Source organism: Anabrus simplex, chromosome 3 (genome assembly GCF_040414725.1).
Source record: "Anabrus simplex isolate iqAnaSimp1 chromosome 3, ASM4041472v1, whole genome shotgun sequence".
NCBI classification, from domain to species: Eukaryota; Metazoa; Arthropoda; class Insecta; order Orthoptera; family Tettigoniidae; genus Anabrus; species Anabrus simplex.
The window spans coordinates 382,733,558-382,761,207 of NC_090267.1; the positions used below are offsets into that span (position 1 = coordinate 382,733,558).

The window sequence follows — 27,650 nt, forward strand, 5'->3', positions numbered from 1 at the left end:
CATTGACCAGCATATAAAATGCGCACTTGAATCCGAAATTAAACGGAAAATTAATTTTTTAGACTTAACTATTATCAGGCACCCAAGCTACTTAAAATATAAGATTGTCAGAAAACCCACCCAAACAATGCCCTGAAGTACAATAAATTTTCAGCTGTAGGACAGCATATGTATGACTATAATCACAAATTCACAGACATAAAACAAGATATGGAAATTCTCAAAGTCATCAAAAAAGGACCCCTCCTTCATATATATATAGATCAATATTTTAACCGGAATCATAATCTTAATGACATTTCAGAAAAGCTAAATATCCTATTTGACCTTCTAATTCCCATTTTTAGAAACATCAAACCAACAAGTCATAATTCAGTTTTTCATAATATTCACAGAACTCTTCCTCAGCAGCCATCTCTTTTCACACATCCTTTGGCCCCGCCTTCATTCTCCCCCCCCCCCCCTTCCCCTCCACCCCCTCCTCTTATTTCACCCACCTCTCCCCTTGCCTCTCTCTCTCTTTGCTCCGCCCCTTCCTTTTCCTTTGAATCTCAAAACTGTTAGTATGAGGCACACAATACACCACGCACCACATGCCGCAATGAGAGGCAAGTCTCATATAACTCATTTGACTAACACAGTCTCTTTCTCTCCTTCTATTAATTAATTTTATATAATTTTATCTATCATTTATTCAAGTTAACTTCATGGACACCGCAATGAACTGCAAATTTATACCAGCCACAAATTAAGAAAGTGTCAGTTTTAACTATATCTGCGTGTGCCGTCCTGACAATATCCAACAGCATTTCAGCATGTTTTTAACAAGCACTACGGGAACATTTCATTTTATTTACATTGGTCGATGTGGAAACACCATCTAGCAGTTCTGCGTCAGCTGGTGGTTATTTACAGTGGCATCCAGTGGCTTGCACATTGCTAACACCACTCAGGTAGATTTGATGATTGATGATGTGACTATAGAATCAACATTTACCAGTTCCCGTTTTGCAATTGAAATTGTAATGATTAGCAGTGATGGAACTAACAATTCTATGAATATCAATAAAAGAAAGGGTCTGGATGATGAGCGTACTCCAGATGCTAAGAATTTAGAGCCTAATTTATTTTTCAGATTTTACACTTAGTTCATCCCAGATTTAATGTTAATTGTGTGTTTGTACATTAGTTTTCATGTCAATTGTTTGTTTTTACATTTATTTAGTTATTAGGTATATTACATTAAGGCTGAAGATGGCCAGCCAAGGCAGAATCTAGTCCCTAGTTTAGTAATGTAAGTCAATAATATTGCATAATATAGTATTGGAAAAGGTGGACCATACAACATTAATTTAATAATTATTGTGATTTCCATGCTACTATGTGGCTGTGAAACTTGGACACACTATCGCCGTAATATCAGAAAACTTGAGTGCTTACACCAACAAAAAATGAGATACATCTTGAATATTAAGTGGGAGGATTATGTGACCAACACTGCAGTTCTCAACAAAGCGCAGCTAAATAGCACTGAGGCAACAATCATCGCTCATCAACTGAGATGACCGAGCTCGATAGCTGCAGTCGCTTAAGTGCGGCCAGTATCCAGTATTCGGGAGATCGTGGGTTCGAACCCCACTGTCGGCAGCCCTGAAGATGGTTTTCCGTGGTTTCCCATTTTCACACCAGGCAAATGCTGGGGCTGTACCTTAATTAAGGCCACGGCCGCTTCCTTCCCACACCTAGCCCCTTCCTGCCCCATCGTCGCTGTAAGACCTATCTGTGTCGGTGCGATGTAAAGCAAATAACAAAACAAACAAAAAAAAAAAAAAAAAAAAAAAATCAACTGAGATGGTTAGGCCACAAACACTGCACGAGTGATACCAGGCTGCCCTGGCAAATTCTTTATGGCGAACTTTGCACCAGCAGTAGACCTCATGGGACCCCTCTTAAGCATTTTAAGGACCAGCTGAAACAAATCATGAAGACAACTGGTATAAATATACAGACATGGGAAGAATGTGCTGTGGACCATTCACTGTGGCGGAACGCTACATCCACCGCTGTCAACTTGTTCAAAAGAGAACTCCGCAGACATCAAGAGGCCAAGCGACAAGCAAGAAAACTCATCTGTTAATTACAACTCCGCTCTCCTGCATCCATTCAGTGCGATTTGTGTGGACGTATGTTTTATGCCAAGATTGGTCTGTTTAGTCATCGCAAACACATCCATAAACTGAGTTGAACTGCTCGCTCTATGCAGGAAGAAGTTACATATACTCGGATCGAGTTACAGCTGACGATGTGACAGGAAGGAATGTCAAAAGTAGGACTATTAGCAACCACAAGTGAATCACAATGTTGACAAGTTTGCGGTTGCTATTAAACATGCCATGTCCCTTACCATTAATTATTTATTTGTTTATTTAATTATTTATTTACTTAATAGCAACCACACGTGAATCCCAACGTTGACAAGTTTGTAGGTTCTACTAAGCATGAATGTCCTTTCCCATTATTTACTCCCGAGCCCCTCAATTATGATCAATGGAAAATGGTAAATAAAAGAGTAAAAAACTTATGAGATGAGAATAAAGCAACTGTTGGATCAATGGAAAATGGTTAAATAAAATAGTAAACAATTTATGGGGTGAGAATAAAGCAACTGTTGAAATGAAATGGTGTATGGCTTTTTAGTGCCGGGAGGAGTTCGAGGACTTCGGCTCACCAGTTGCACGTCTTTTGATTTGGCTCCCGTAGGCGACCTGTGCATCGTGATGAGGATCAAATTATGATGAAGACAACACATACACGCAGTCGCCATGCCAGGGAAATTAACCAATTATGGTTAAAAGTCCCGACCCTGCCAGGAATCGAACCCGAGCCCCTATGACCAAAGGCCAGCACGCTAAACATTTAGCCATGGAAAAACAACTTTTGAGGAGTGTGAAAACAGGTATGCACCTTTAATACTGTTAAGGAATGGTAAGGACCCATTATACTTGGTGGACAAATTAAAACTGGCCCAGAAAATATTTATAAGACTGACAAGGAACGGACCCTTGTTAATGAACAGGAGAGCTGCCAATCACAGGAAATGCTGGAAACCATGATTTTGATGCACCAACCTGTTGAAGACACGTGTCTGTGAATCTCCCGCATCCTCTGTTGCAATTACATCGCTGTGTCATTACGTGAGTGAGTGAGAGGAGCAGACGTGTTTAGTGATCAGTTGAATGCAACACAAAATGGTGCTTACAATAATACATTGCGTGTTTGTTGTCGAGTGTTATGTGAATCTCAATTTGTGGAAAACCTGTGCGGAACTGTTTGCGTAAGAGTTTAAGACTGGAAGTCTTATGGCAAAACCTCCAACAAACTAAAGATGATATCTTTTTCTATCTTCCAACATTTGTCCATAGGGGACTATCAAATTCTCCTCACTCCTGTGGAGTTACCCTTGAGCGGGTGTTACCTTAAACGTATACAGTAAATTCAAGGATCACCTAATTATTATTATGTAACTGGTTTATGATAACTATGTATCGTAATTGGAAAGAAACACCTGGGAAAGGGGGAACAAGAGGACAACCATGCGTAACATGAAGAGACTACTCACCAAGAAACGTGGGTGACAAACGCTGGAGGATACAACGGGGCTACTTCCACCAATAATACGCAAGGCTTCTTTCCATTGTGCTTCCATAACACCTTGCAATTTTTCAACAATTTCCGTTTTCTTATTGCTATAGCTCTGTAAGCGGACCTGTAGTTGAGATATTTGCTGTGTAGCCTGTGTCAGCTGAAGTTTGTACAGCTGGAGCTCCTCTTTGTGTTTCTCCTCTAGGAGACGCACTTCTAACTGATGTCTGTGGAACAAAATAGGAAAAGTTAAAGACATATAATACCAAACTGTATCCAATATATGATTCAGACTGGTTCTGAATTACTTTATCCCAATTAGAAACTTTAAAAAAAGAGAAAGATGATACCAAGAAATTACTATAAATATCACTTTGTCTGATAATAATAGTCTGGAATTGAAATCTCTTTGAAACATGGTCTGGTAAGTAAAGAGATACAATATTTGGTGTAGAACTCAAAGAGACAAAACTGAATAACAAAGAAGGGGAACAAAACCTATCATAGAATACAAAACACAGTAATCAGGCCAGTATTAAATCTAGTATGAAATGAAAGACATTAAAGTAAGTTAAATTTAAGCACAGACTGAAATAAAAGCTGTACAACTCAGCTAAATCTTGCATAAAACTTGTACAAATTACAGTATTTGAGGGAATTTAGTTTAGTATTAAATCTGGCATAAAATGTGCGGTATAAAATTTCACCCGATACTAAATTAGGCAGAAAGTAGGAGGTATAAATAGTCAGAATTAAAAGGAGCAATACAGTCAAACTCTTATAAATCAAATGTCCAATATCACAAAGGAATTTTTGTTTCCCAATCTAATCTTTTATATTTTACATGTTACATATTTTCTATATCTTGAAGTTCTATCAGTTTTTTTACATCACAAAGGACATTTAAAGCCCAGATATAAAATGTTTTTCTGTAACTTGGAGTTATACAGACTATTAAGTGTATGCATACTCTATTAAGTTATCCCTACATAAAACCAATTCCTGTCCCTTATACAAACCTGAAATGAAGTTGTCTCCCTATAAAAGAATGAACATTCTTTACATTTTGATCAGGTGTATTGTTTAATTCTTTTCCATGGGATGCGTAGTAAATCATACCGGACTCGCAAGTTATCTCCCATGATTTGAGTAGCAGAGCGTACTCGAGTTTCAAACTGTCTTCCTCTGCCATCTGTGGGCCAAACGTATAACTTCTTGGCACCAATGAATTCTCCATGCTTCCTAGATACAAATAACAGCTTGCTAAAATACTACCCTATTTATAGGTTACCTTAGAAAAAACAGACAGCTGACTGAATGTAGCAACATAGCTGCATATAGAGAGTTGAATGAAGACGATATTCATGATGGACTGGATCAGTATATTAACAAATGCAGTGATAGCGAGTTCGAAATTTGCAGTAAAGATAGTGAAAATGATGAGGAAACAGTTGGCATGGAAGATGAACCTGAAGAAACTCAAAATACATTGGATGGGACAGGAGATGCTCATTCAGGTACTTTTCCTGTTCAAACTATTAGGTCTACTTGGACAATCAATATTAGTTTCAATCCCCCAGCTAATTTTATTCTGGATAATGGACCTGTTCATAATCTTCCAACTGGTACCAATGAATTTTAACATTTTGAGGACATGATTGGTGGCAAATCTTTCTCAAAATTAGCTGAGACTACTAACTTACATGTGACCTATAAGAGACAAAGTGGTTTAATAATCCAGAAAGATTGGGAAAACATAATGAAGAAATAAAGGCTTTTATAGGTATTCTTATTTATATGGGTGTATACCAACTGCCTGAAAAAACAGATTATTTTTCTTCCAAGCTCATTCAGTGTAATATAGTCAGTAATTGTATGCTTGAGAGGTGGTATGACTTGCTCTGTAAATATCTTCATCTGACAGACCCCCAAAGATGAAAAGAAATTGGGAGATTTAAAGTATGATTGTCTTCAAAAAGTAAGGCCTATTCTGGACTGGATATCTAGAGTTAGTGAAAAATTAAGAACAGGATGTGAATTTTCAGTTGATGAAGCTATGACTGGCTTCAAGGGAAGACATTCTTTGAAACTATTATCCTAAAAAGACCATTAAATGGAGTCTCAAAGTGTGGGTTTTAGCAACACTTGGGGGCTATGTTTTGAAGGTCATTGTTTACTTGGGAAAGAAGGAAAATCACTACAAGGACTTTTTACTTGTGGAACAAGTTGTGCTAAATCTGATGAAAAACAATCTGCATAAGAATGACCATGTATACTTTGGAAGCTTTTTCACATCCGTTAGACTCATGAATGAACTCTATTTCCTAGGCACTTATGCATGTGGTACTGTAAACTTCAACAAAAAGGGCTGGCCAGTTGAATTCAAATATCCCAAGAAATTGAAATTAAAGCAAAGGGAGAGTAGAAGTTTGCAGTGTGGAAATGTATTTGCGACTGTTTGGTGATGATGCTGATGATGATGCTTGTTGTTTAAAGGGGCCTAACATTGAGGTCATCGGCCCCCAATGGTACGAAATGAGACAAAATGAAATGACAAATTAAAAGCCCCAAAACATCCCCTGACCACAATTCAAACGCTGAGGACGAAGAATGAATGGATGCATGGATATGAATTTAAAACAATCAGTGGAACCGACCCACAGTGACTCACATGCACAGAAGCTGGCGTAGAACAGCTTCTATAGCACAATACTGAATTGATGATACTTCTAGTCAAAAGGGGTCCAAAATCCAAGTCAGCGGCCCCCCACAATGGTACTTATCGCTAGGAAAGTAGAACCATGGTATTTGTCATGTTGCGGTACTAATCAAGAGTAGCGTAGACTCGCTGTATTCCACACATTTTGGTACTACTCACAGGTAATGAAATTTGCACATGTATTACAGACCTATGCTGTTTCACACATTGAAGCGCCATTTACAGGCAACGCAAACCTATGGTGTTCATCACATAAGGGTACTAACCACAGGGACTCGTACTATCCCGTGGTGTTCCTCATATAGTGGGTAGTAATCATAGGCAAGCCAGAACCATGGGTTCCCTCATCCCATGGTGTCGCTCGTATAGTGCTACTAATCACAGGTACTGTAAAAGCCATCGAGCCCTCGTTTGCTACTAATCACAAACCTATTTGGTACCCAACATAGTGGTACTATGCTAAAGTAAAAGCGACCCGTGGCTTTTGCCGTGTGGTGGTACTAATCACAAGTAGTTTTATGGTTCTAATTTGATCATCCCTTGGTCGCCCCTTTTAGTCGCCTCTTACGACAGGCAGGGGGTACCGTGGCTGAATTTTTCGTCTACCTCCCCCACCCACAGGGGGTTGTGTGTTTGGTCCGCGAGAGGTATTTTATTTCCTTCAAGTCCACTGGCAAGCCAGTTAGGACCCCCCCATCCGCCACCTGGGACGCGCCACATGGGAGTATCACCTCACCCCCTGCTATGCCAGCATAGCAGGTTCATGGTGAGACTGTTTGGAAAGACAAGCGAGACATTACCATGTTGTCAACAAATACCGACCCCATGGTACAATTTAAGGTACAGAGGAAAGTGGAAAAATCCAAGGAAAGGGTACGAGTGCAGTATCCTCTGTCTACAAAGAAATATACAAAGTATATGGGAGGGGTTGATTGAGCATATCAGAAGAGGAGCTACTACACAGTTGATAGGCCTTGTAAGAAGTGGTGAAAGTATGTATTTGGTTTTGTAATCAATGTCTACATCATATATAGTTTTACTTTATTTGATGCAACTAACTCTCCACCTACGACAAAGCATGGACATACACAGCTGGAATTCAGGAAGCGTCTCGTACAGGAAATGATTGGAAATTTTTCTTCACTGAAACGGCAGGTCAGGAAACAGTCCCTTCCCTTTACCAGCAAATAATCACACTCTTATCGAGACTGATGGGGGAGTGAAGTCCTGTTATTCTCTGTATGAACAAGAAAAGAAGAGCCCCATCAGGTAGAGCAATACAGTCTGCCTCAAGCAATGGGACATTAACTTGTGCCATGTCGGATGCTTCTTGATGTATCATACTGAATTGGGGGTTCCTGTGTGTAATTAGGCAAGATCATTGCTTCATTATAGAATTAGTATAGTACATTTTTTTTCTCTTGCATAATTTCAAGGAGATAACTTATGCGGTTTTATACAATAGATTATTTAGTGACGGTAACCCACAACTTTTCCTACAAGCAAATTATTACTCTTGATTTAAGCAAATTATTACTCCTGGTTTTGCCAGATAGCGAGTCAAATAATATCCGTGGGAAAGGGAAAGCCTTAAAAGCCTTAAAAATCCCTCTGACACCTAAGAATCTAAAAACAGAAATCAATTATATAAAGAATTTGTCAAAACTTAACAGTTTTAAAACAGAAATAGTTAACCGAATAATCAACAAGATTAAACTTAAATTAGCAACAAACCTCGTCCCAGATAAACCCAAAAAAAAATCTAGGTTCGCCACTTTCACCTACAATAATCCAAGTATTTACCAGGTAAGAAATAACTTAAAAAAGCTAAATATCAACATTGCCTTTAGGACAACAAACACTAACCGCAACCTGTTTCTCAATCACAACACACTCAACTCAAACAGTAGCATCTATTCAAGTTCAGGCATATACAGACTCAAATGCACAGAAAGTGACGTTTCGTATATTGGGCAAACAGGCCGGAGTTTCTTTACGAGATATCAAGAGCACTATAATGCCAATAAACACAAGTTCTCAGCCATGAGTTCTCACATGAAAGATACAGGACATCATTTTACAACTACCGAACAGGAGCTTACGATTATCAAAAGAGTGGGCAAAGGAAAATTAATGAACTAGAAAGCATTTATATTTATTTAGATCAATACTATAACAAAAATCTTAATCTAAATGACATAACTGAAGTAAAAAATCCTGTATACAAGATTTTACCCAACTTGTTACAATCACTAAATTTTAGTCAAAATAAAATTCTTAAAAATCTTAATATAACATCCACAAAAGCTCCCACCATTCCATTAAAGGTAACTCCCTCCATGTCCGCCCCTACTAACCTCCCACAGCCAACAGTGCGTAAGCTTAACGCTCCGCCCATCTCCTCTCCTGCACCACACGCCCTCCCTCAATTCCACACAGATACAATACAAATAACCTTACTCCTTGTGGGTGGGGTTAACTTCCAGTAAGTAACCAGGGGAACCTGACCCCTACAGAGCGCGTCCCCAGGTGGCGGATAGGGGGCCCCTACAGTATGTAGGGCTGGTTGAAATAACCAATACAACCCGCAGACCAACAAGTAGCCCAATTCCTGGGGGTTTTAAAATACTGGGACACCCTCTCTCCAGAGGTCATAAATATGGAGGGCCCTTGCCATGGGTTAAGGGTGAAGACCTCAACGGCATCTACGGCGGAGAAGATGGACTTCGGTATGGCGGAGATGGCGGAAGAGTGAACCCATCCTTCTGGGGTGTACAGATGGAACCTACTGCCTTGTAGGACGAGGAAGGCATCCTCAATGGCTAAGGGAGTAAACCCTGAAAGAAAATACTCTTATGCGTTAGGCCTAGCAAGTCAGCAGGAGAGTATTGAGTACAGTTGCTTTCAATAAGAAAAAGAACCTCGGAAAGAATATTACAGACCGGACTGACACGTCCTCTCAGACAATTGTAAAGTATGATGACCGTAAGGCTGATGATATACAATGTTCTGAAAGGAAACCCCAAATAAAAAAGAGACCCAAATACCGAATTGGAACTATGAACATTCTATCATTAACTGGAAAGTTAGAAGAACTCCTAGACATGATGGATAGAAGAAAAATATCAATATTGGGATTAAGTGAGATCAAATGGAAAGGGATTGGAAGAAAGACACTTCGTGGAGGTTATAAATTATACTGGAGTGGACAGGAGAAGGTAGCGAAAAATGGTGTTGGATTCTTAATTAACGAAAGGACTGATGCTACAGCTGAAGTTATCTGCAAAAGTGATAGAATCATTAAAATGTCCATGAAACTGGAGAACACTAAGTACACCATCATACAAGTGTATGCCCCACAGATAGGCTGCAGTGAGGAAGACAAAGAGAAATTTCGGCAAGACCTGGAAGATACAGTTAATGAGGAAAATGTCATTTTTATTGGAGATCTAAATGCGCAAGTTGGGGTAGACAGACTTGAGTACGAGAACATCATTGGTCCACATGGATTTGGACAAAGGAACCCAGAAGGAGAACAACTATTAGATCTGTGCAGAAGAAATGATCTTATAATCAAAAATACATTCTTCAAAAAAAGAGACAGTCACAGAATAACAAGGTACAGTTGGGATGGCCAGTATAGAACATTGATTGACTACGTAATCACAAATAAAGATGGTGGCAGGTACATCACAGATGTAAAGGTCATCCCTAGTGAAAGCATGGACAGTGACCACAGATTGTTGGTAGTAGACTTCAAACATAAGGCAAATGAAACGCACAAACTTATTACGAAAAAACCAAGGGTTAAAACTTGGAAGTTGCAAGAAGTCCAAATAAAGGAAGAATACAAACAAAGGATTCAACAGAGTTTGCCGAAGTGTGAAGTAACCAGCGTTAATGAAGAATGGAAGGCCTTCAAAGACACCTTTGTGGGAGAAGCCAAAAACCTATGTGGAGTTACAAGTTCTATCAAAAGAAAAAAGGAGACACCATGGTGGAATGATAGAGTGAAAACAGCGGTGAAAGAAAGAAACCAAATAAAGAAGACACTGGACAAGGAAAAACAAAAACAGGGACAAGAACGAAATGAAGAAGAAATACAAAGACTTCAAGGAATATACAGGAACAAGAAACTTGCTGTAAAGAACATTGTAAGGGAAGAAAAAGAGAAGAAATGGAATGAGTTTGCAGACAAACTGGAAGAGGACAGTAGAGGAAATATGAAATTGCTATACAGAGTAGTGAAAAACAAGCGAAGGGATCAAGAGACCATAAAAGCAATAGAACGTGATGATGGAACTCTGGCACAAGAAGAGGGAGAAATTAAACAAGAACTCAAGATCCATTTCGAAAAGCTGCTGAATGGAGATACAAAAAACATAACAATGGATAGAGGAGAGCCAAGTCGAGGAACCACAACTGAACCACCAATTTCATGGCTTGAGGTTGAAAATGCGCTCAAGAGAATGAAGAAAGGAAAGGCAGTGGGCATAGATGAACTAAGTGCAGATATGCTGAAAGCAGCGGGAGTTCCAGGAATCCAATGGCTCTATGGACTGCTCAACAAGATATGGGAGGAAAATACTATTCCTGAGGACTGGAAGATGGGCATCATTGTACCTCTGTTCAAGAAAGGAAGCCGACGAAAATGTACTAATTACCATGGTATCACACTACTGTCTCATGTCCTGAAAATATTGGAAAAAATAATAGAGACCAGAATCAGAGATATTGTTGAACCAATTCTGGAAGAAGAGCAGTATGGTTTCAGACCAAGAAGGTCAACTACAGACCTTATATTTGCAATTAGGATGCTAATGGAAAAATACTGGGAGAAGAACAAGCCTTTATTTCTAATATTTTTGGATATTGAGAAAGCATACGATAGTGTACCAAGGGAAAGAATTTGGCAATGCATGAAAGAACTTCAAGTGCGAGACAGCCTCATAGACAAAGTGAAAATGTTGTATAGTGGGAACAGAAGCTGTATTCAAGTAGGATGTGGTTTGTCGGACTGGTTTGAAACAAAGAGAGGAGTGCAGCAGGGCAGCTCATTGTCACCACTTCTATTTATTATTGTAATGGATGTAGTAATGAAATCTATTAAAAGGAAAGAACATGGAGATATCAAAGCCTTCACATTTGCAGATGATGTTGCGATCTGGAGTGACTCAGAAGAAGAATTGGGAGAGAGAATACAAAGCTGGAATGAGGAGTTTAAGAAATATGGTTTAAACATCAGCAAGACCAAGACTGTGGTGATGAAAGTGTATGGGGAAGGAGCAGAACCAATAGTCATGTTAAATGAAGCTCAACTGGACAGCGTTCCAGTTTTCAAATACTTGGGTAGCGTTATATCAAATGACAACCTAGCAAAACATGAGGTGAACAATCGAATCAATAAGGCAACACAATTTTACCACGAGGTAAGACACCTGCTGTGGGATGAGCAAATACCCATGAAAACAAAAATGACATTGTACAAGTCCTATTATACACTAATTCTTACAGACAGTCTCAAAACCACAACACTGACCAATAGAGATAATTCCAAACTTCAGGCAGCTGAAATGAAATTCCTACGCACTATGATCCAGAAAACCAGGAAAGACAAGATTAGGAATGAGAAAATTAGAGAAGTAGGAATAGATGATTCTCTCCTCAATAAGATTCAGATATCAAGACTGAAGTGGTTTGGTCACATGAAGAGGATGCCAGTAAACAGAACTGCAAGGAAGGAATTTGACAGAAAGGTAGAAGGAAGACGACCCGTGGGAAGGCCACCAAGGAAATGGATAGATTTAGTTAAGAGCGATGTACTGCTGAGAGGTCATGATTGGGACAAGTTGGTGGAGGAAGAATGGTACAAGGACAGGATGAGATGGAGGAGGCTCATATACCACACCCGGGAACTGGAGATGGTTTAGGATGATGATGATGATGATGATGTTAATACAAGTGTCACTCGTTCTGACATTGCAGAGGCAACTAGTTCATAGCACAAAAATCGAGAGGGTAAGTAAGTGTATACATAGCATTTCTTGCCAAATATAGCCGTCATTTCTTTAAATTTAAAGTCTTTCTACCCTCCTTTCATTACATATTCTTCACCACACATTGCACGGGAAGAGTCAACTCGTCGCGTGTGGTCTTCAGTCAGCATGCGTGGCACCCTTCTTGTATACTTTGTGTTCATTCTTATTAACATAGCACCCGTTATGTATCACCAGGACCTACTGAATTCCATGATTCTTATTTGTACTATTGTTCCAGACTTCTTAGCATGTATAATGTACTTATATTAATTATTACTCACCTACATCACACATAATATTTCATTTTCATTTGCAACATTTCATCCACACTTCATATTGTAAAATTATACTTCATAAGACTCTTACTGCTAGAAAACATGTTTTAGGATTTCACATTTATTTTGTGTATGTTTTAATATGGCTGATGATGACTAGTCCCATGTAATGTAAATACTGTAAATACAACTTAGTATTGAATAGGTGGAAAATTCTACTGTGCATTATTTATGTTATCTCAGTTCAATACGGACCAACAATATGAAGTTCATAATCCTTAATGACGAAACCTGGGGGTTCCACTTCACAAATGAGGCCAAGCAACAATCACGCCAGTGGCGGCATCCCTCTTCGCCAAAGCCGTGGAAATTCAAGCAAACACATTTTGCCGGTTAAGTCATGACAACTGTGTTTTGGGATCGAAAAGGGGTATTGTTGGTCGACCTTTTGCCCGCTGGGACCACAATTAACACTGACAGGTACTGCAAGACCCTGAAAAAACTCAGACTGGCAATTCAGACCCGGAGAAGAGGAGTGTTGAGCAAGGGCATAAACATTCTCCATGACAACGCTCACCCGCACGTCGCCCGACAAACCGTTGCTCTCCTGCAACAGTTTCAGTGGAACATCATCACCCAACCACCCTATAGTCCCGACTTGGTGCCCAGTGACTATCATTTGTTCCCTAAGTTGAAAGAACATTTGGCTGGAAAGTGATTCAGCACCGACGACAAGGTGAAAGATGAGGTTCACAACTTCCTGCACAGCATGGCGGCAAGCTAGTATGACATGGGCATACAAAAACTTTCACAGCGTCTACAAAAATGCATCGACTGAAATGGTGATTATGTAGAAAAATAGCTAAATGTTCAAACTGTAAAATGATGTAAACCATTGTGGAAATAAACAGGTCTATGTATTTATTAAAAAAAAATAGGAGACCTTATTTTGGGATTACCCTCGTATAATCAATCATGGTCTTTGTATGTATCTCCCCAACCATAACGTGTAATCTTCTGACTGTTCTTCTTCCTAAACCAGGTGTTTCCAACAATCATTTGGTTGGTCATGCAAAAATACACCAACAACTCATCTTCTGGATTTACATTTCCATATCCAAAGGGCCCTACAACATCTCCCTTTCCTTGTCTTTCCATTCCAACTTGCACATTTAGATCTCCCATCAACAGCACTTCCTTAACTTCTATCTGTCTCTCCACTTCCTCTAAAAAGTCCTCTAGATGTTCAGCTATGCAACTCGTTTGTGGGGCATGTAACTGAAATAGATCTTTCATGCCATTTTCAAACTGGAGTCTCATCACCATCATCCTATTGCTGACGCATTTTGTAGATTCCACATACTCTTAGATTTCCTTCCTAAGAATGATGGCTACTCCATTTTTTGCTTCAGGTCCTTTGCTGTAATACAGCCTGTATTCTTCTTTCAGAGGAATCTCTCCTGTACCCCACTTTTTGGTCTCACATAGCCCAAGTATGGCTATATCTTTTTCTTTCATGAAGTCAACCAGTTCTTCTGTCTTTTCCGTCAGTGTCAGGACATTTACTGTCGCAATCTTGATGTAGTTTGGTGCTGGTTGCCCACTTCTCACAGTTCCCCCAGCATCCGAACGGCTGCGTGTCGCTTTCAGCAGGGGACGCCATAAACTTTTCCGAGGCACCATATCTGCTTTATCCATATAGGCTATTATTACGATGGGCTCGCCACACCCAAAGGCATTTATTACCTACTTCCAGGTTTAAAATTAGGCAGCCCCTAACATGGAGACAGATGCCTTTCGTAGCCGCTCCTTTGAAGTACAGATACTATGGGTCGCAGGATGTCATTCACGTAGGTCAAACTGGTCACAGTGCCCTGGACACGCACCAACTGTGATTTGTAATTGTACCCAATAGCACCCAACACCATAAGTCCTTGAGATGGCGTTGTATGTCTTGTGCGAATTCAGTTAATGTGATGTCTCTCCCCCTGTCTGCGGTGAACCAAAATGTGGCCATCATTTTCAAACAAACAGAACCTGGATTCATCCAAAAACACTATCTGCTGCCATTCATGTCCCCAGCGACGTCGTTCCATACACCATTGCAGTCTAGCATGTTTATGCACATTAGTCAAAGGTAGGCGGCGAAGTGGACGACGCACCGGTAACCCAGACCGTAATAAACTGCGACGGACTGTCACTTCTGATAGCGTACGATGTGTTACACTGTTCCACTGTTGCGCTAAAGTGGAGGAGGACACAGATCTGTCCTGCAATGACATTCGGATGAGGTGTCGATCTTCTTGGGGGGTGGTTGTGTTCCACAGCCTTCTGTGAACCATTCTGTACACACGTTGCACTGCCGACATACTTCGCCCCACACGAGCATCAATTTCCCGAATTAATGCATCACGTTCTCTCATGGCAATAACGCACCCTCTTTCAAACTCGCTCATTTGATCATCTGACAGTATGGTTATTGCATACGTCTGCGAGGCATCCTGCACGTCTGCTCAAGTCTCACTGATCTATTACCTTTGGTTTATAGCGACAATGAGAGCCACAGGCAAATTTTACCAGTCGGTGGTGATGCGCCGAGATATCGATGTGGACCTTGAACCTGAGGGCCGACGCGGCTCAAATGCTAATCGTGCTATTTCTTCAGAACATATTAATGCACATGTCCTGTGAATATGAACTTCCTATCTCTAGTCTTTCAGGGTGTTCTGGTTTTTATGAACATGGGTCTATGACAGTTACCTTCATGGATAAGAGTCGGGCACTTGGCAATATCAAGAACACTGCTTCCTAGGGAAAAGAATAAGAAGCCATCACAAATATAACAGAGATTGTTGTGTTATGCGACATAACAAGATGGAAATACAAGGGGAGCACCAGCTAAAGGCAAGGAAGGGTCATGAAAGGCAAAAGGGTGAAAGATTTGGCTTGCAAACTCCTATTTTCTTCCATCTACATAGTTTTGAGGTTTAGGTAGTCATTCATTTTCTTATCTTTCAAGGCCCCTCCTTTTCTTTAGTTGATACCCATACTATTCAATGGATAAGAACTCTTCCTCTTTCTTCTACCTAAAACAGAAAACACCACTTCATTTCTTATTCAGCTAATGCTAAAAGAGGCAAATAAACCCACTGAAACAACAATCATTTCCATCTGCTATACACAGATATGAATTCAAACTGTACTGCAATTCTTATATTCACAATTTGAGTACAGTCGAACCTCGATTCTCCGTTTTTGGAGGGACAACGAAAAAGAAAAAAAAGTATAACACAGGAAAACGTAAAATCCGGGAACGGGTGAAAAGCATCAACAGTTTAGCTAATCATCACAAAAATGAAATATGTATAATTATAATCTTACAAACACTGCTAAACTAAACCAAACTATAGCCCCAATGGGCCTTCACCTACCAAGCAACCGCTGCTCAGCCCGAAGGCCTGCAGATTACGAGGTGACGCATGGTCAGTGTGATGAATCCTCAAGGCCATTATTCCTGGTCCTCTAGATCGGGGTCACCATCTCACTGTTGGATAGCTCCTCAATTAAAGGTTATCACGTAGGCTGAGTGGATCTGGAACCAGCCCTCACACCCAGGTAAAAAAAGCCTGACCTAGCCGGGAATCGAAACCAGGGCCTCCAAGTGACAGGCAGGCAAGTTAGACCGCAGGGCCGGCTTCAAACATTAATTACCGGTACACAAGTTAAAAATCTTGATACTTTACATTGTTTTACCAGGAAAACTTTGTTTCCCGTGAAAACTTCTTTCAGTTCAGCAACTTTGATCAGCCAAACTCTTCAAAACAACAATCAATCACAAGTAGTTTTTAATTCTCTAATCTAATAAAATAAAGCACATTAGATACAAAAGCGCCAAACATGATGGGAAAAGCCCCCCGCCCCTTTTTTTTTTAAAAATCTTCCCTTCGTAATTCGGTCACCCGTATACTGTTCGTAGACAGTGTCTGGAAATCTTCTACTGTGTAAATTAGGCCTAGATCAACTTTTAAAGATCATGTTGAACTCGAGAACATGGTTTTGAAGTCTTGTTTCGAATGTAAGTATAGACTCTCAAAAGTTCCCGAATGCATTATATTCAATTCTGCCTGTCACTAAACAGAATCAAATTGGAAAGAGATAAAATACCATCAAACTTCAGAAATGACAGTTATTTGTGACCTTGAGCTAAGATGCAAAGCGCCCTCGCTGCACGTCAGTATGAGTGGGAAATGATACAAACTTTTTAAATGTAACATTGCGCAGGTAAAACAACTGTGGTTTTTATGACATTTTAACACAAAAACGTAAAATTCGCAGTCTTATATTAGAACCAAAACAGTAACAGGCAATCCCAAGACCTCCCATGGCTTTATGTATGTAAGGTGCAAGATCTGTTCTGATCTCAATAACATAATCGTATACGATTATATTAAAATACTAGATTTGTGTTAAAAAAACAGCAGCTTTGATTGCTGTCTGAAAGCCCAGTGACAATACAGTGCCCTGAGGGAAGTCCCAACAACCTGTTCGACGATACAATTGAAAAAAGTATCGAACAACTTTTTAACCCTGGACAATTGTAGATGTTTTACAAGTACAAACATATGATGAAACTCGTTCAGTCTTCAAGTAGAGCTGTCGAAATGTGCTCTGTGTCCTTCCAATTGTGAACCCACTCTGCTTTATGATTTCCGAGGATTCGCTTAACAATACCTCCCGAATGCAATGCTAAGATGGTCCCTTATGCAAGTTCAGCACCGATCGCTTATCCAGTACAGCACTTGCTCTAATTATTGCAATAACGGGACGATAACGCCTAGATCCATAGGTATGCCGTAGTCATCCTTCCATGAGAGATAGTTTCTTGAAAAAGGCTTGATCGAGGATTTAGCGTTGATAGGACTGAAATTTCTGAATAGTTGATCCGGGAAATTGTTTCCTCAAGGAACAGACAATGCTGGATTTTTACAACGTGATTTAATTAGGATGCTCGCGGGACCACGTAATTTGAACGAAGAATCCGGGAAAACGTAGTTTCCGGGAACGGATAATTGAGGTTCCACCGTAATAATATTAATAGAAACCACAGAGTCATGTCATTGCATCATATCTCTCACCATTAAAAACTCCCTCAATACAAACCAAAAAAATATATAAGATGAAAATTTTACAACGTGAGCATTGATGTACACTCACTTGTCAGTGATATGTTGCACCTGCTTAGCAGCTGCTTCTGAAGCAGCCTTATCACGTTCTTCCATTTCACGCTGCAAAGAAGCCTCAGCATTATCTAGCTGTGTCTGGAACTCCTGCAATTTCTCACGGACTACGGCTTCCACTTGCTCTTGGTAATAATCTCGCAGGTCCAATTTCACTTTTTCAACCATGTCACTTTTCTCTTTCAACTCGTCACGTAATGATTTCTGAAACATATTTGCAGTTTTACTCCTTATAAGAGAATAAATGAAATTCTTAGTCACAGTACTATAAAATAGGTAGGTAAATGTCTCTATTGGCATAGTTAAGGCCATTAGGCCTTCTCTTACACTAAACCAATTATACATTAAAATCATAATTAATAATACTGTAATTAATACTAGATAAAGCACAATTAAACACAATCAAAATACAGTATATTATTACTGAAATAAAATTCCACCCCAGCGAAACATACATACATACTACTACTACAATAATAATATTGTAATAGTACGATTAATGAAACCAGAAATGCACAGTTCACTCATGTCTGTCTGTCTGTCTGTCAGGTCATCAGCCCAGAGGGTGGTTGGATCCTCAAACAGCACCACCAAAGGTTATGCTGTTATAAGGAAACCGCAAAAACCGATGGCAGCACCAAAATGAGGCGTACTAGGCAAGATGAGGAGTGAGGTAGTTTGCCATTGCTTTCCTCACTGGGCCAGAAAGTGCTCTGGCAGCACGACTTACCCTACGAGTAACACCTTTCATAACAATCAGATGCACTAGTCATGCTCTGAATGTCATCACTCAGCACACCACCCATACCCCAGCAGCTTCCATATTGTCACAGCCATGGATGAGACTGGGACTTCAGTAAAAGTTACATTTTGCTCTGGCCTGTGCTAATACAGATGTAAAAGTAGTGCACCATCAAAAAATGGCAATAGGCTTAGTTCACTCATATCCTGCTGTATCTCTTAACACTCTTTTGAATAACACAGTGGTTGGTATTCCTCTGACATCATCCGGCAAAAGGTCTCGTGTGGCAAACACAGAAAATGAGTGAGCGGAGCGCTCATCTTAGACCATCCGTGTTATACATTTTTACTGATTTTGTTTGATTCTCGATTTTCATATTCTGTGTTTGGCTTGCCAAATTCTTAGAACTCTTGCAATTTATTTCCCAGTTTTAATTATTGTTTACATTTTTTACATTATGAGTGTTGAAAATCAAAAAGCTAATTAATTAGCTTGAAAAGGAAATGGACTATGCAGAGAATATGTTCAGAACCGTAACAGTTCTTCTGATAATTCTCAGGTACATGAGGTTGTAAATAGTGACCACAATAGAAAAGGTAAACAATCTGCTCAAGATGGAGAAAAGGAAGAATGTACCTTTAGTTTTGGGCCTCATTATACTCACCCTGGCAAGACAACGCAATGGAGAATCCATGTACCAAATCATCGCGGACACAGACCTCTTTTATCCAGTGTCGGTTCTTGAAGAAATAACCAACCATATGATGAAATGTAAAAGTTATTTCGAGGAAGGTGTTCTTTTCCGGCAAAAAACAAAAACAAAAAACAAACCGGCAAAGTACAGTTTGAAGATGTTTGCTGTAGTAGATGCAAGAATATTTTATACACAAAAAATTGAAGTTTATTTTGAAAATTAACCAGAGGGACCTTTTCATTTGGATAATACACCAAGTGTGAAGAGATTGACTGTACCAATTCAAGGCTTTGGTCAGAACGTGGCAATGAAAGCCTGGTTCACCTCCATGCCCACCACAAACGAGTTGGCTACTCAAAAGGATTTTACGATCGTAGTAACTTGATGAAAATCAAAAGGGTAACCTTTAGAAACTATAAACATCAGACGAAGGCCTCCTTTCTGTAGCCCCTTTGAATTTGGCGAAAACACAATGGTCGTGTCTTAAGCTCCTAAGAAATATTGGAACATCATCCTTTTATTGACAATGCATGATTCTGATAAGACTGATGAAGCTTCTGGAGAACTAAAAAACTAAAAAAATCCTAATTTTGTAACCTTATCAAAGACGGAGTGGATGTAGTTGTTGGCATGAAGTCTGACTATTCAGTTGCAAGAATTTCATTTCGGTGGCCCAACTTCCTCTCAACCACTGATCGCACCCTCCCTTCCAAGATGCCACTGAATACTTTGCCTGGTATACTAATCAACAAGATACCCTGATAGTTGTTGCGATCCTTCCTGTTCCCATGCTTATAGATGGGTGCAATTACTGTTTTTGTCCAATCTGAAGGTACCTTACCAACACTCCATGCTAATCTTACTACTCTATGAAGCCATTTTATCCCTGCCTTCCCACTATACTATACCATTTCAGGTCTAATTTCTTCTATTCCTGCTGCTTTATGACAACGGAGTTTATTTACCATCCTTTCCACTTCCTCAAGCGTAATTACACCAACATCATTTTCCTCCTCCCCATGAGCTCGGTTGTTCACGACACCACCATGAAAATTTCCTTTTACATTCAGAAGATTTTCAAAATATTCCCTCCTCCTGTCCAGTGATTGCCTGGGATCTATTATGAGTTCACATGAATTACCCAAAACACTGTTCAAGATTCTTTATTACTGTTCAGAAAGGTCTCCCTGCTGCTTGACCTAGCCTTTCCAGGTTATTACCAAAATCTTCCCACAACTTCTTTTTGGAGTCAATAACTATTTGTTTCATTCTGTTTCTTTCATCTACGTACAATTCCCTGTCTGCATCAGCCCTTGTTTGGAGCCATTTCTGATAAGCCTTCTTTTTACGTTTACAAGCTGCTCTCATTTCATCATTCCACCAAGATGTTAGCTTTTACCGATCTTTAGACACAGTTGTTCCTAGGCATTCCCTTGCTGTTTCTACAGCAGCATTCCTCGTGTTAAAGCCATATTATGCTAACCAGGCAATGTTTTATCCATCCATACAATTCGTTTTTGAACCAACACATGTGATTTTAAAACATCTGTAACAAGATAGCAGTCCACAATAGTTCACTCTTTTGGTGCAAAAGTGTTCATAACTATAAACAGTTTAATGCCAACGTGTGAGGATTACACTCATCGTTCCGTAAGAATAATCATTCACAGCAACGCACCAATAACATTTATCATCATTCACCTACACTTCAAGCTATTTTAATGGTCACTAAATGTTTTAATAGACATATTATATTTTTTTGGTCATTTTTAAATTGTTAGACATTTTTACGTTATATGTACTGAAATCAGGGTCCTGACCTACCTTGAATTAGGTTATTCTGGTTGATGATGCTTACAAAGTATGAGCGAAACATGTTCTAATTTTAGTATCTGTTAATGGTTTTATACTAAATATAAAGGATTACTATGTATTGGAAAGGTCGTTTTTATTAATGTATCAATTTCTCACACTGTGAACCATGTCAAGTACACCAGAATGCACCTACATCTGACCTCGCTCCACTGCCCCCAGCTAGTTCTCCATGGGAATGTGTACACACAGACTTTGCCGGACCCTTTCTCAACTCTATGTGGCTCGTCGTGATAGACTCACTATCCAATTTTCCTTACTTCGTGGAAATTCATTCTACAACTACGGAAGCTACTATTCGAGCACTCCAGAAGATTTTCGCTACTGAAGGTTTACCCCAAACCTTAATTTCCGACAATGGACCTCAATTCACTGCTGCTAAATTAGAGGGGACGGTGTTGTAGTGTCCTCCGCCTTGCAGCTACGCAACCCGCTCCCGCATCGAACCACCTGGAATATACAAGTGTGTCCAGCAGAGTGCTGACTCATGACGTGTGACGTCAGCCAGCGAGCATAAATTGGAGCGACGATTCCGCCGCTATAGGCAGTCCAGCAATCAGCTCAACGTCGTACGTCAGACACGGAGGTATCCCTCTTGAAAACGTGGACTGAATTCTGATCGAGAGGTCTCACCTCAGGACTAACTACCGCCTCTAGATTCCCGCCTTCCTTATAACTTGCCTACACCATCCTAGCATTCTGCTAGAAAGAACATCGCATCAAGTTCAAGTCAGACTTCCAAACATTAGATAGCCATCAGCTATCATAGACTTTCACATATTAGTGGCACTCTACCTCATCATTATAGACCTAATTGTACATATAGGATCTAAGTTGTATATATGTAAATATGTCTCCTGCAAACAGTAAACTTACTTACAATATTATCTAGCGTGTCACCACGATAAGAAGCAAGTCTCAATTTCCTTTACTTTGTGTGTATTGTATGAAAGATTGCAAGAAAATAAACTTTTAAGTTGTGTTTTGTATATTGTGCTTCTTGTATACAACACAACACTGTCCATTGTTTAGAATTTCTCACTAATCATACCCATGTACTTCTGTCCAATTTCCTTGTCCTGGAGATTTTCTACCCTTATTCGTTTGTAGACAGATTTCACTTTCTCTATCCTAGGCCTAGAGATACTTAGTTCACTACAGATCAGACAGTCTGTATCATTGAAAACTCCCCCCAAAACCCATACATTCCTAACAGATTTCCTGAATTCAAAAACAGTTAAGATATAGTCTATTATGGATCTGGTAGCCCTACCATCCCATGTGTAGCAATGAATAGCCTTACGCTTGAAGAATATATTCTTAATTGCTAAACCCATACTAGCAAAGAAGTCCAGCAAATGCTTCCCATTCCTACTAGCTTCCATATCTTCCCCACATTTACCAAGCTCCCTTTCGTATCCTCCAGTTCTATTCCCAACTCTTGCATTGAAATAGCCCATTAGCACTATTCTATCCTTGCTGTCGACCTGACTATGTCGCAACACAATGCTTTTTAACACTTGTCAATTTCATCCTCATCTGCACCCTCACATGCTGAATACACCGAGACAATTCTCGTCCTAATTCCTCCAACTGCCAAATCTACCCACATCATTCGCTCATTTACGTGCCTAACAGAATGCATGTTGTGTGCAATAGTATACCAGATGAATAACAACAATAATAACAATAATAATACTAATAATAATACAGTACAAAAAGAAGCCCTGGATAACAGATGAAATGCTCTAACTCATGGAACAAAGGAGGGAAATGAAGCTGAAACCTGCCGTCTATACAATCACTCAAAATGAAATTAAAAATAAAATTAGAGAAGCCAAAGAAAACTGGATGAGTGAACTGTGTATGGAAATAGAAGAAAATGATATACATGATCTATTTATTCTACACAAGAAAATAAGGGAAGCAACTGGCATGAAAAACAGCATATGGCTGGTAATACCGTGGACGAACATGGAAACCTGGTCTTATAAAAGGAGCAAAATCTTACAAGTTTGGGAGACATATATTCAAAAACTCTTCAAGGATGAAGATCATCCAGAGCTGCCAGAACCAGGTGTCACTGAAGGCCCTGACGTAATCATATCCAAGGTCAAGCGAGCAATCAAACTTCCCAAAAGCGGAAAAGCTGCATGGCTAGACAACATCCCTGTGGAAATATTGAAGGTCATAGAGAAGGAATGCGTCAACAAATTAACTAAGCTGTACAATAAAGCATATAATACTGGCATCATTCCTAAAAACTGCCCGATATCTACATTCATTACCTTGCCAACGACAGTGAGTGCCAAAGAATGCAGTGACTTTGGAACAATCAGCCTTTTGAGTCACACCTTGAAAGTATTCCTTGAAATTATTCACAGTCAAATTTATCAGAAATGTGAGGAAAATGTGGGTGAATCTCAATTTGGATTCTGCAGTGGTTGGGCACCCATGAGGCCTTGTTCGGAATTCAAGTGTTTTCCAGCATTGCAGGGATGCCAGCTGTGTTGTGTATGCCTGTTTTTCCTCCAAGGCCTTTGATAGGTGTCTTCATGACAAGATTATAAATACACTAAAGAGCACAGGGGTGGATTGAAAAGACACTCGTACCCGAAACCTTTACTGGGGTTAGGGCTTGGTTGTACGCGTCAAGAACAAGACAGTTATGATCACCGGAGGCACGCGACAGGGTTGTGTTTTGTCGCTAATGTTGTTCATCCTATATTCTGAACAAATCATTACAGATGTGCTCAACAATATCTCGGAGGGAATAAAGGTGAACGGTGAAGACATCAACAATATACAGTATGCGGACAATATCGTACTCATTGCTCTCTTAGACAAGGTGCGCCATGCCAGGGTTTGATATGGCCATGATATTCATTCTTATAAAAATGAAATGCACGGTCATCAGCAAACATGAAGTGCCATTCTGATAAACACGGCTAATGGTCGACCTGTTGAGAGGGTACAGAACTTCAGCTACTGGAGGGTTACCTTAAGTGAAGACTGAGATACTTCTTTAGAAATCAGATGTCACATAGAACGAGCAAGAAACATCTTTGTTAAGATGAAAAAAATGCTACCCAGTCATGACGTCAGCCTAAACCTGAAGAGGCCAATAGGGAAATGTTACGTCTCTTCCATACTTCTTTACAATGTCGAAGCTTGGGCAGTAACCGATGCCATGGAGAAGAAAATCCAAGCCTTCGAAATGTTGATCTACAGACGTCTGCTCAAGATTACGTGGGTCCAACATGTCTCCAAAGAAGATGTCCTTTGACGTATGTATAGTCAGTCTAAACTTGTGTTTACCATTCAGAAGAGGAAACTGTAGTATCTAGGCCATATAATGCGAAATGGTTCTAAGTACCATCTCCTGCAGCTCTTCTTCTACGGAAAGATCAACAGGAGAAGAAGACCCAGGAGGAGGATTTCTTGGTTGGATAACTCTTGCAAATGGTGCAAAATGACATCCGAGGAGCTCTTCAGGGCTGTCATACCAAAAGACGTCGCCATGATGATTGCCGATATCCACAGTTGATAAGGCACCAAGAATAACACCACCAATAATAAAACTAAACGAACAGTTCAAAGTAGCCGTTGACATTACCGGAGCATAACGTAACGGAAAGTTACCAACTGGCTAGTTAGCCGGCTAGCCTCACGCCAATGACAGAGCCTTACACCAGACTGCACTCTTTGTTGCACTAGCAAGGAGAGAGCATTTCATTAAAAATTAGTTCTAACTTTCAAGTACTAAAGAGCATAAACATAATTTAAACATAAATGTTTCTACATTTCAGAATAATTTTTATCAATACAAAAAACTGTTGAATCTGATGAGCATCTTTCAAGAACAAAACATGTCACACTTCGTTTAATAGTGTGTTTCTTCTCCTTTTTCTTACAGGTATGTTATAGGTGTTATCATTATTTGATAAGACTGCAAAGCTTTAAAATTACATAGACAAAATTAGTAAACATACCTCTTTTTTCTTACTCTCTTCTATAGATGTCAGCGCTGTTTTTTTCTGTTGTTCCAAAAGATTACTTCTTGATCTCTCCTCTTTTAGCCGCAACTGGAGAGAGTTATTCTCTTCACGAAGAGCTGCTATATCTGCTTCTAGGTTATTTAATTTCTTAGAAATTTCCTTTGCTTCGTTTTGGGACTTCAACAGCATCTGTTTTTCCTGAAATTATGCATGGAGAAAACATAACATAATTTTACTAGCAAACATACCTTCAGTGCCTATATTATTACAATGCAAGAACAAATTATAGTAGGTACTCTTGGAGGATGCTGAAAACGTCACGGAAGTATAAGATCTCTCATTTCAAGACCAGAGGAATCTTTAGTACACCTCATGTGCAAGCAGTGTTTGTCCTGGTGAAGGCGTACAATGTCCTATACAGATTTATTTTTTGCTAGTAGCTTAATATTGTACTGAAGTCAATGAATATTGAATTTTCACAATCACATTCTACTTGAAATAAACTTTCAACATATTAGGTCGTGTTCAATACGTATTGAAGAGATGTTAAGTACAAAAAAAATGGCCAACTGGACACCAGTAGGATCCGAATCCACAAGCTCCCAGTTTCGCGTCGGTTGCTCTATCCAACCGAGTTATTTATGGTGGTCTAGGTCATATTTGTTCTGTTGGAAAAGATCTAAGCTACAGGTCTGGCACTACTACCATCACATTGTAGAGTGCTTGGAAGTCGCCTGTTGTAGGCCAAGTCAATGAGTATTGAATTTCACGACCACATTGTACTCAAAATGGTTTCGATCAACCTCATACGTTTAAACAATTTGCTTTACAATGCATCGACACAGATAAGTCCTATGGAGACAAAGGAATAGGAAAGAGCTGGGAGTGGGAAGGAAACAACCGTGGCCTTTAATTACGGTACAGCCCCATCATTTGCCTGGTGTGAATGGGAAACCACAGAAATGCATCTTCAGGGCTGCCAGCATTGGGGTTCAAACTCAAACCACACAGCCATTTGCTTGATGGCTCTCTCTTCATCAGTCCCAGTTATTCTACATCTATCTCTTCTCAGCCCATGAGAAGCTCTTGTCTACTTCTCAGCTTCATCAGGAGGGCAGGTATCAACACTCACTGAGGGGCCAACTTAACAGACCTGCAGTTTTGATGTGGGAAGTGTAGGATAAGAAGAAAGCCGGATAAATACAAGAAAAGGGACGGAACATTAGATAATGATAAAATCAGGTGGTAAAAGATTAGGAACACAGGAAAAATACGAAAGGAGAAATGGGCCCCAATGGGATATATAAGTATTGGAAAGTAACAAACAAGTGTCTTTTCTGTATTTATCTCGTGTTTTCTTTCTATCCCACACTTCCTGCATCAAGACAAAAGATCTCTTAAGATGGTCCCTCAGTGAGTGTTGATGCCTGCCCTCCTGATGAAGCTGAGAAGTAGAAACAAGCCTGTTGGCAGCTGAAAAGAGACGGATATGGAAGAAAAGAGATTGATGAGGAGAGAGACTATCTCTTCAAAAAGAGCATTGTATGAAGATGTGGAGATAGTCCTTGCTATTGTATGTTTTCATTGTGTCCTTGTCTCCTCTTTCTGTTGCTCCCTCTTCTTACACTGACCAGCCATTATCTTCATCCTATTATGTGTTCCTTTTATTGTTCCTATCTCCTTATACAAGACCTGATTTGATGCTTGTTAGTTCCTTTCCAATTCTTAGTGGTGGAAGATATAAATTATTAAAGACAAGAAACAACAGAGGTGACAAGACACGTTTTATCATCATTATGCAACAGACTGACAGGATAATTTATATAGTTATATTGAGAGACGTGTGTTTCCATGATGAAATCAACCAACCCCGTTTTACTTCTTATAGACAACAACGATCAAGGAGTGCCATTAACATGACGTACAATACAGTAACCAACTTACATTAGTTTTATAAGAATTTTAAAGTGTGCAAATTATTTTAATACATCAAGTGTAGACTCATGTTTTATTCAATGTGCATCTATACACTCAAAGAACAAATGACAAGATGATTTTGTGTGTAATTTGTAAGACATTTGTATAAGCTAATTAGTTTTTAATATTACTATGGTTGTATGGCTGAAGATGAGCCAAGACTTTAGAGCCGAAACTATTACCATGTGTATACAATGGAAACTAGATTCTCCGTTTTTGGAGGGACAATGGAAAAAAAACATACAACACTGGAAAACAGAAAATCCTAAACTCCTAAACCAAACCAAATTACAGCCCCAACGGGCCTTCCGCCTACCAAGCAACCACTGTTCGGTCCGAAGGCCTGCAGATTACGAGACTACGCATGGTCAGTGTGACGAATCCTCTCGGCCGTTATTCCTGGCTCTCTAGACCGGGGTTGCCATCTCACCATTAAATAGCTCCTCAATTAAAGGT

The 27,650-nt window shown here is 39.7% G+C and overlaps 1 protein-coding gene across 4 annotated transcripts in view; it reads right to left on the reverse strand.

Moving 5' to 3' along the window:
- The window catches only part of LOC136867358 (uncharacterized), a 178,134-nt gene that overhangs the window by 89,140 nt on the left and 61,344 nt on the right, over positions 1-27,650 (reverse strand). For all 4 annotated transcript variants that reach the window (XM_067144528.2, XM_067144529.2, XM_067144530.2 and 1 more), the window contains exons 6-8: positions 25,212-25,415; positions 17,889-18,115; positions 3,620-3,869 (exon numbers count right to left, since the gene is read on the reverse strand). In XM_067144528.2, coding sequence (XP_067000629.2) covers positions 3,620-3,869; positions 17,889-18,115; positions 25,212-25,415 — 681 coding nt within the window. The remainder of the gene's footprint in view (positions 1-3,619; positions 3,870-17,888; positions 18,116-25,211; positions 25,416-27,650) is intronic.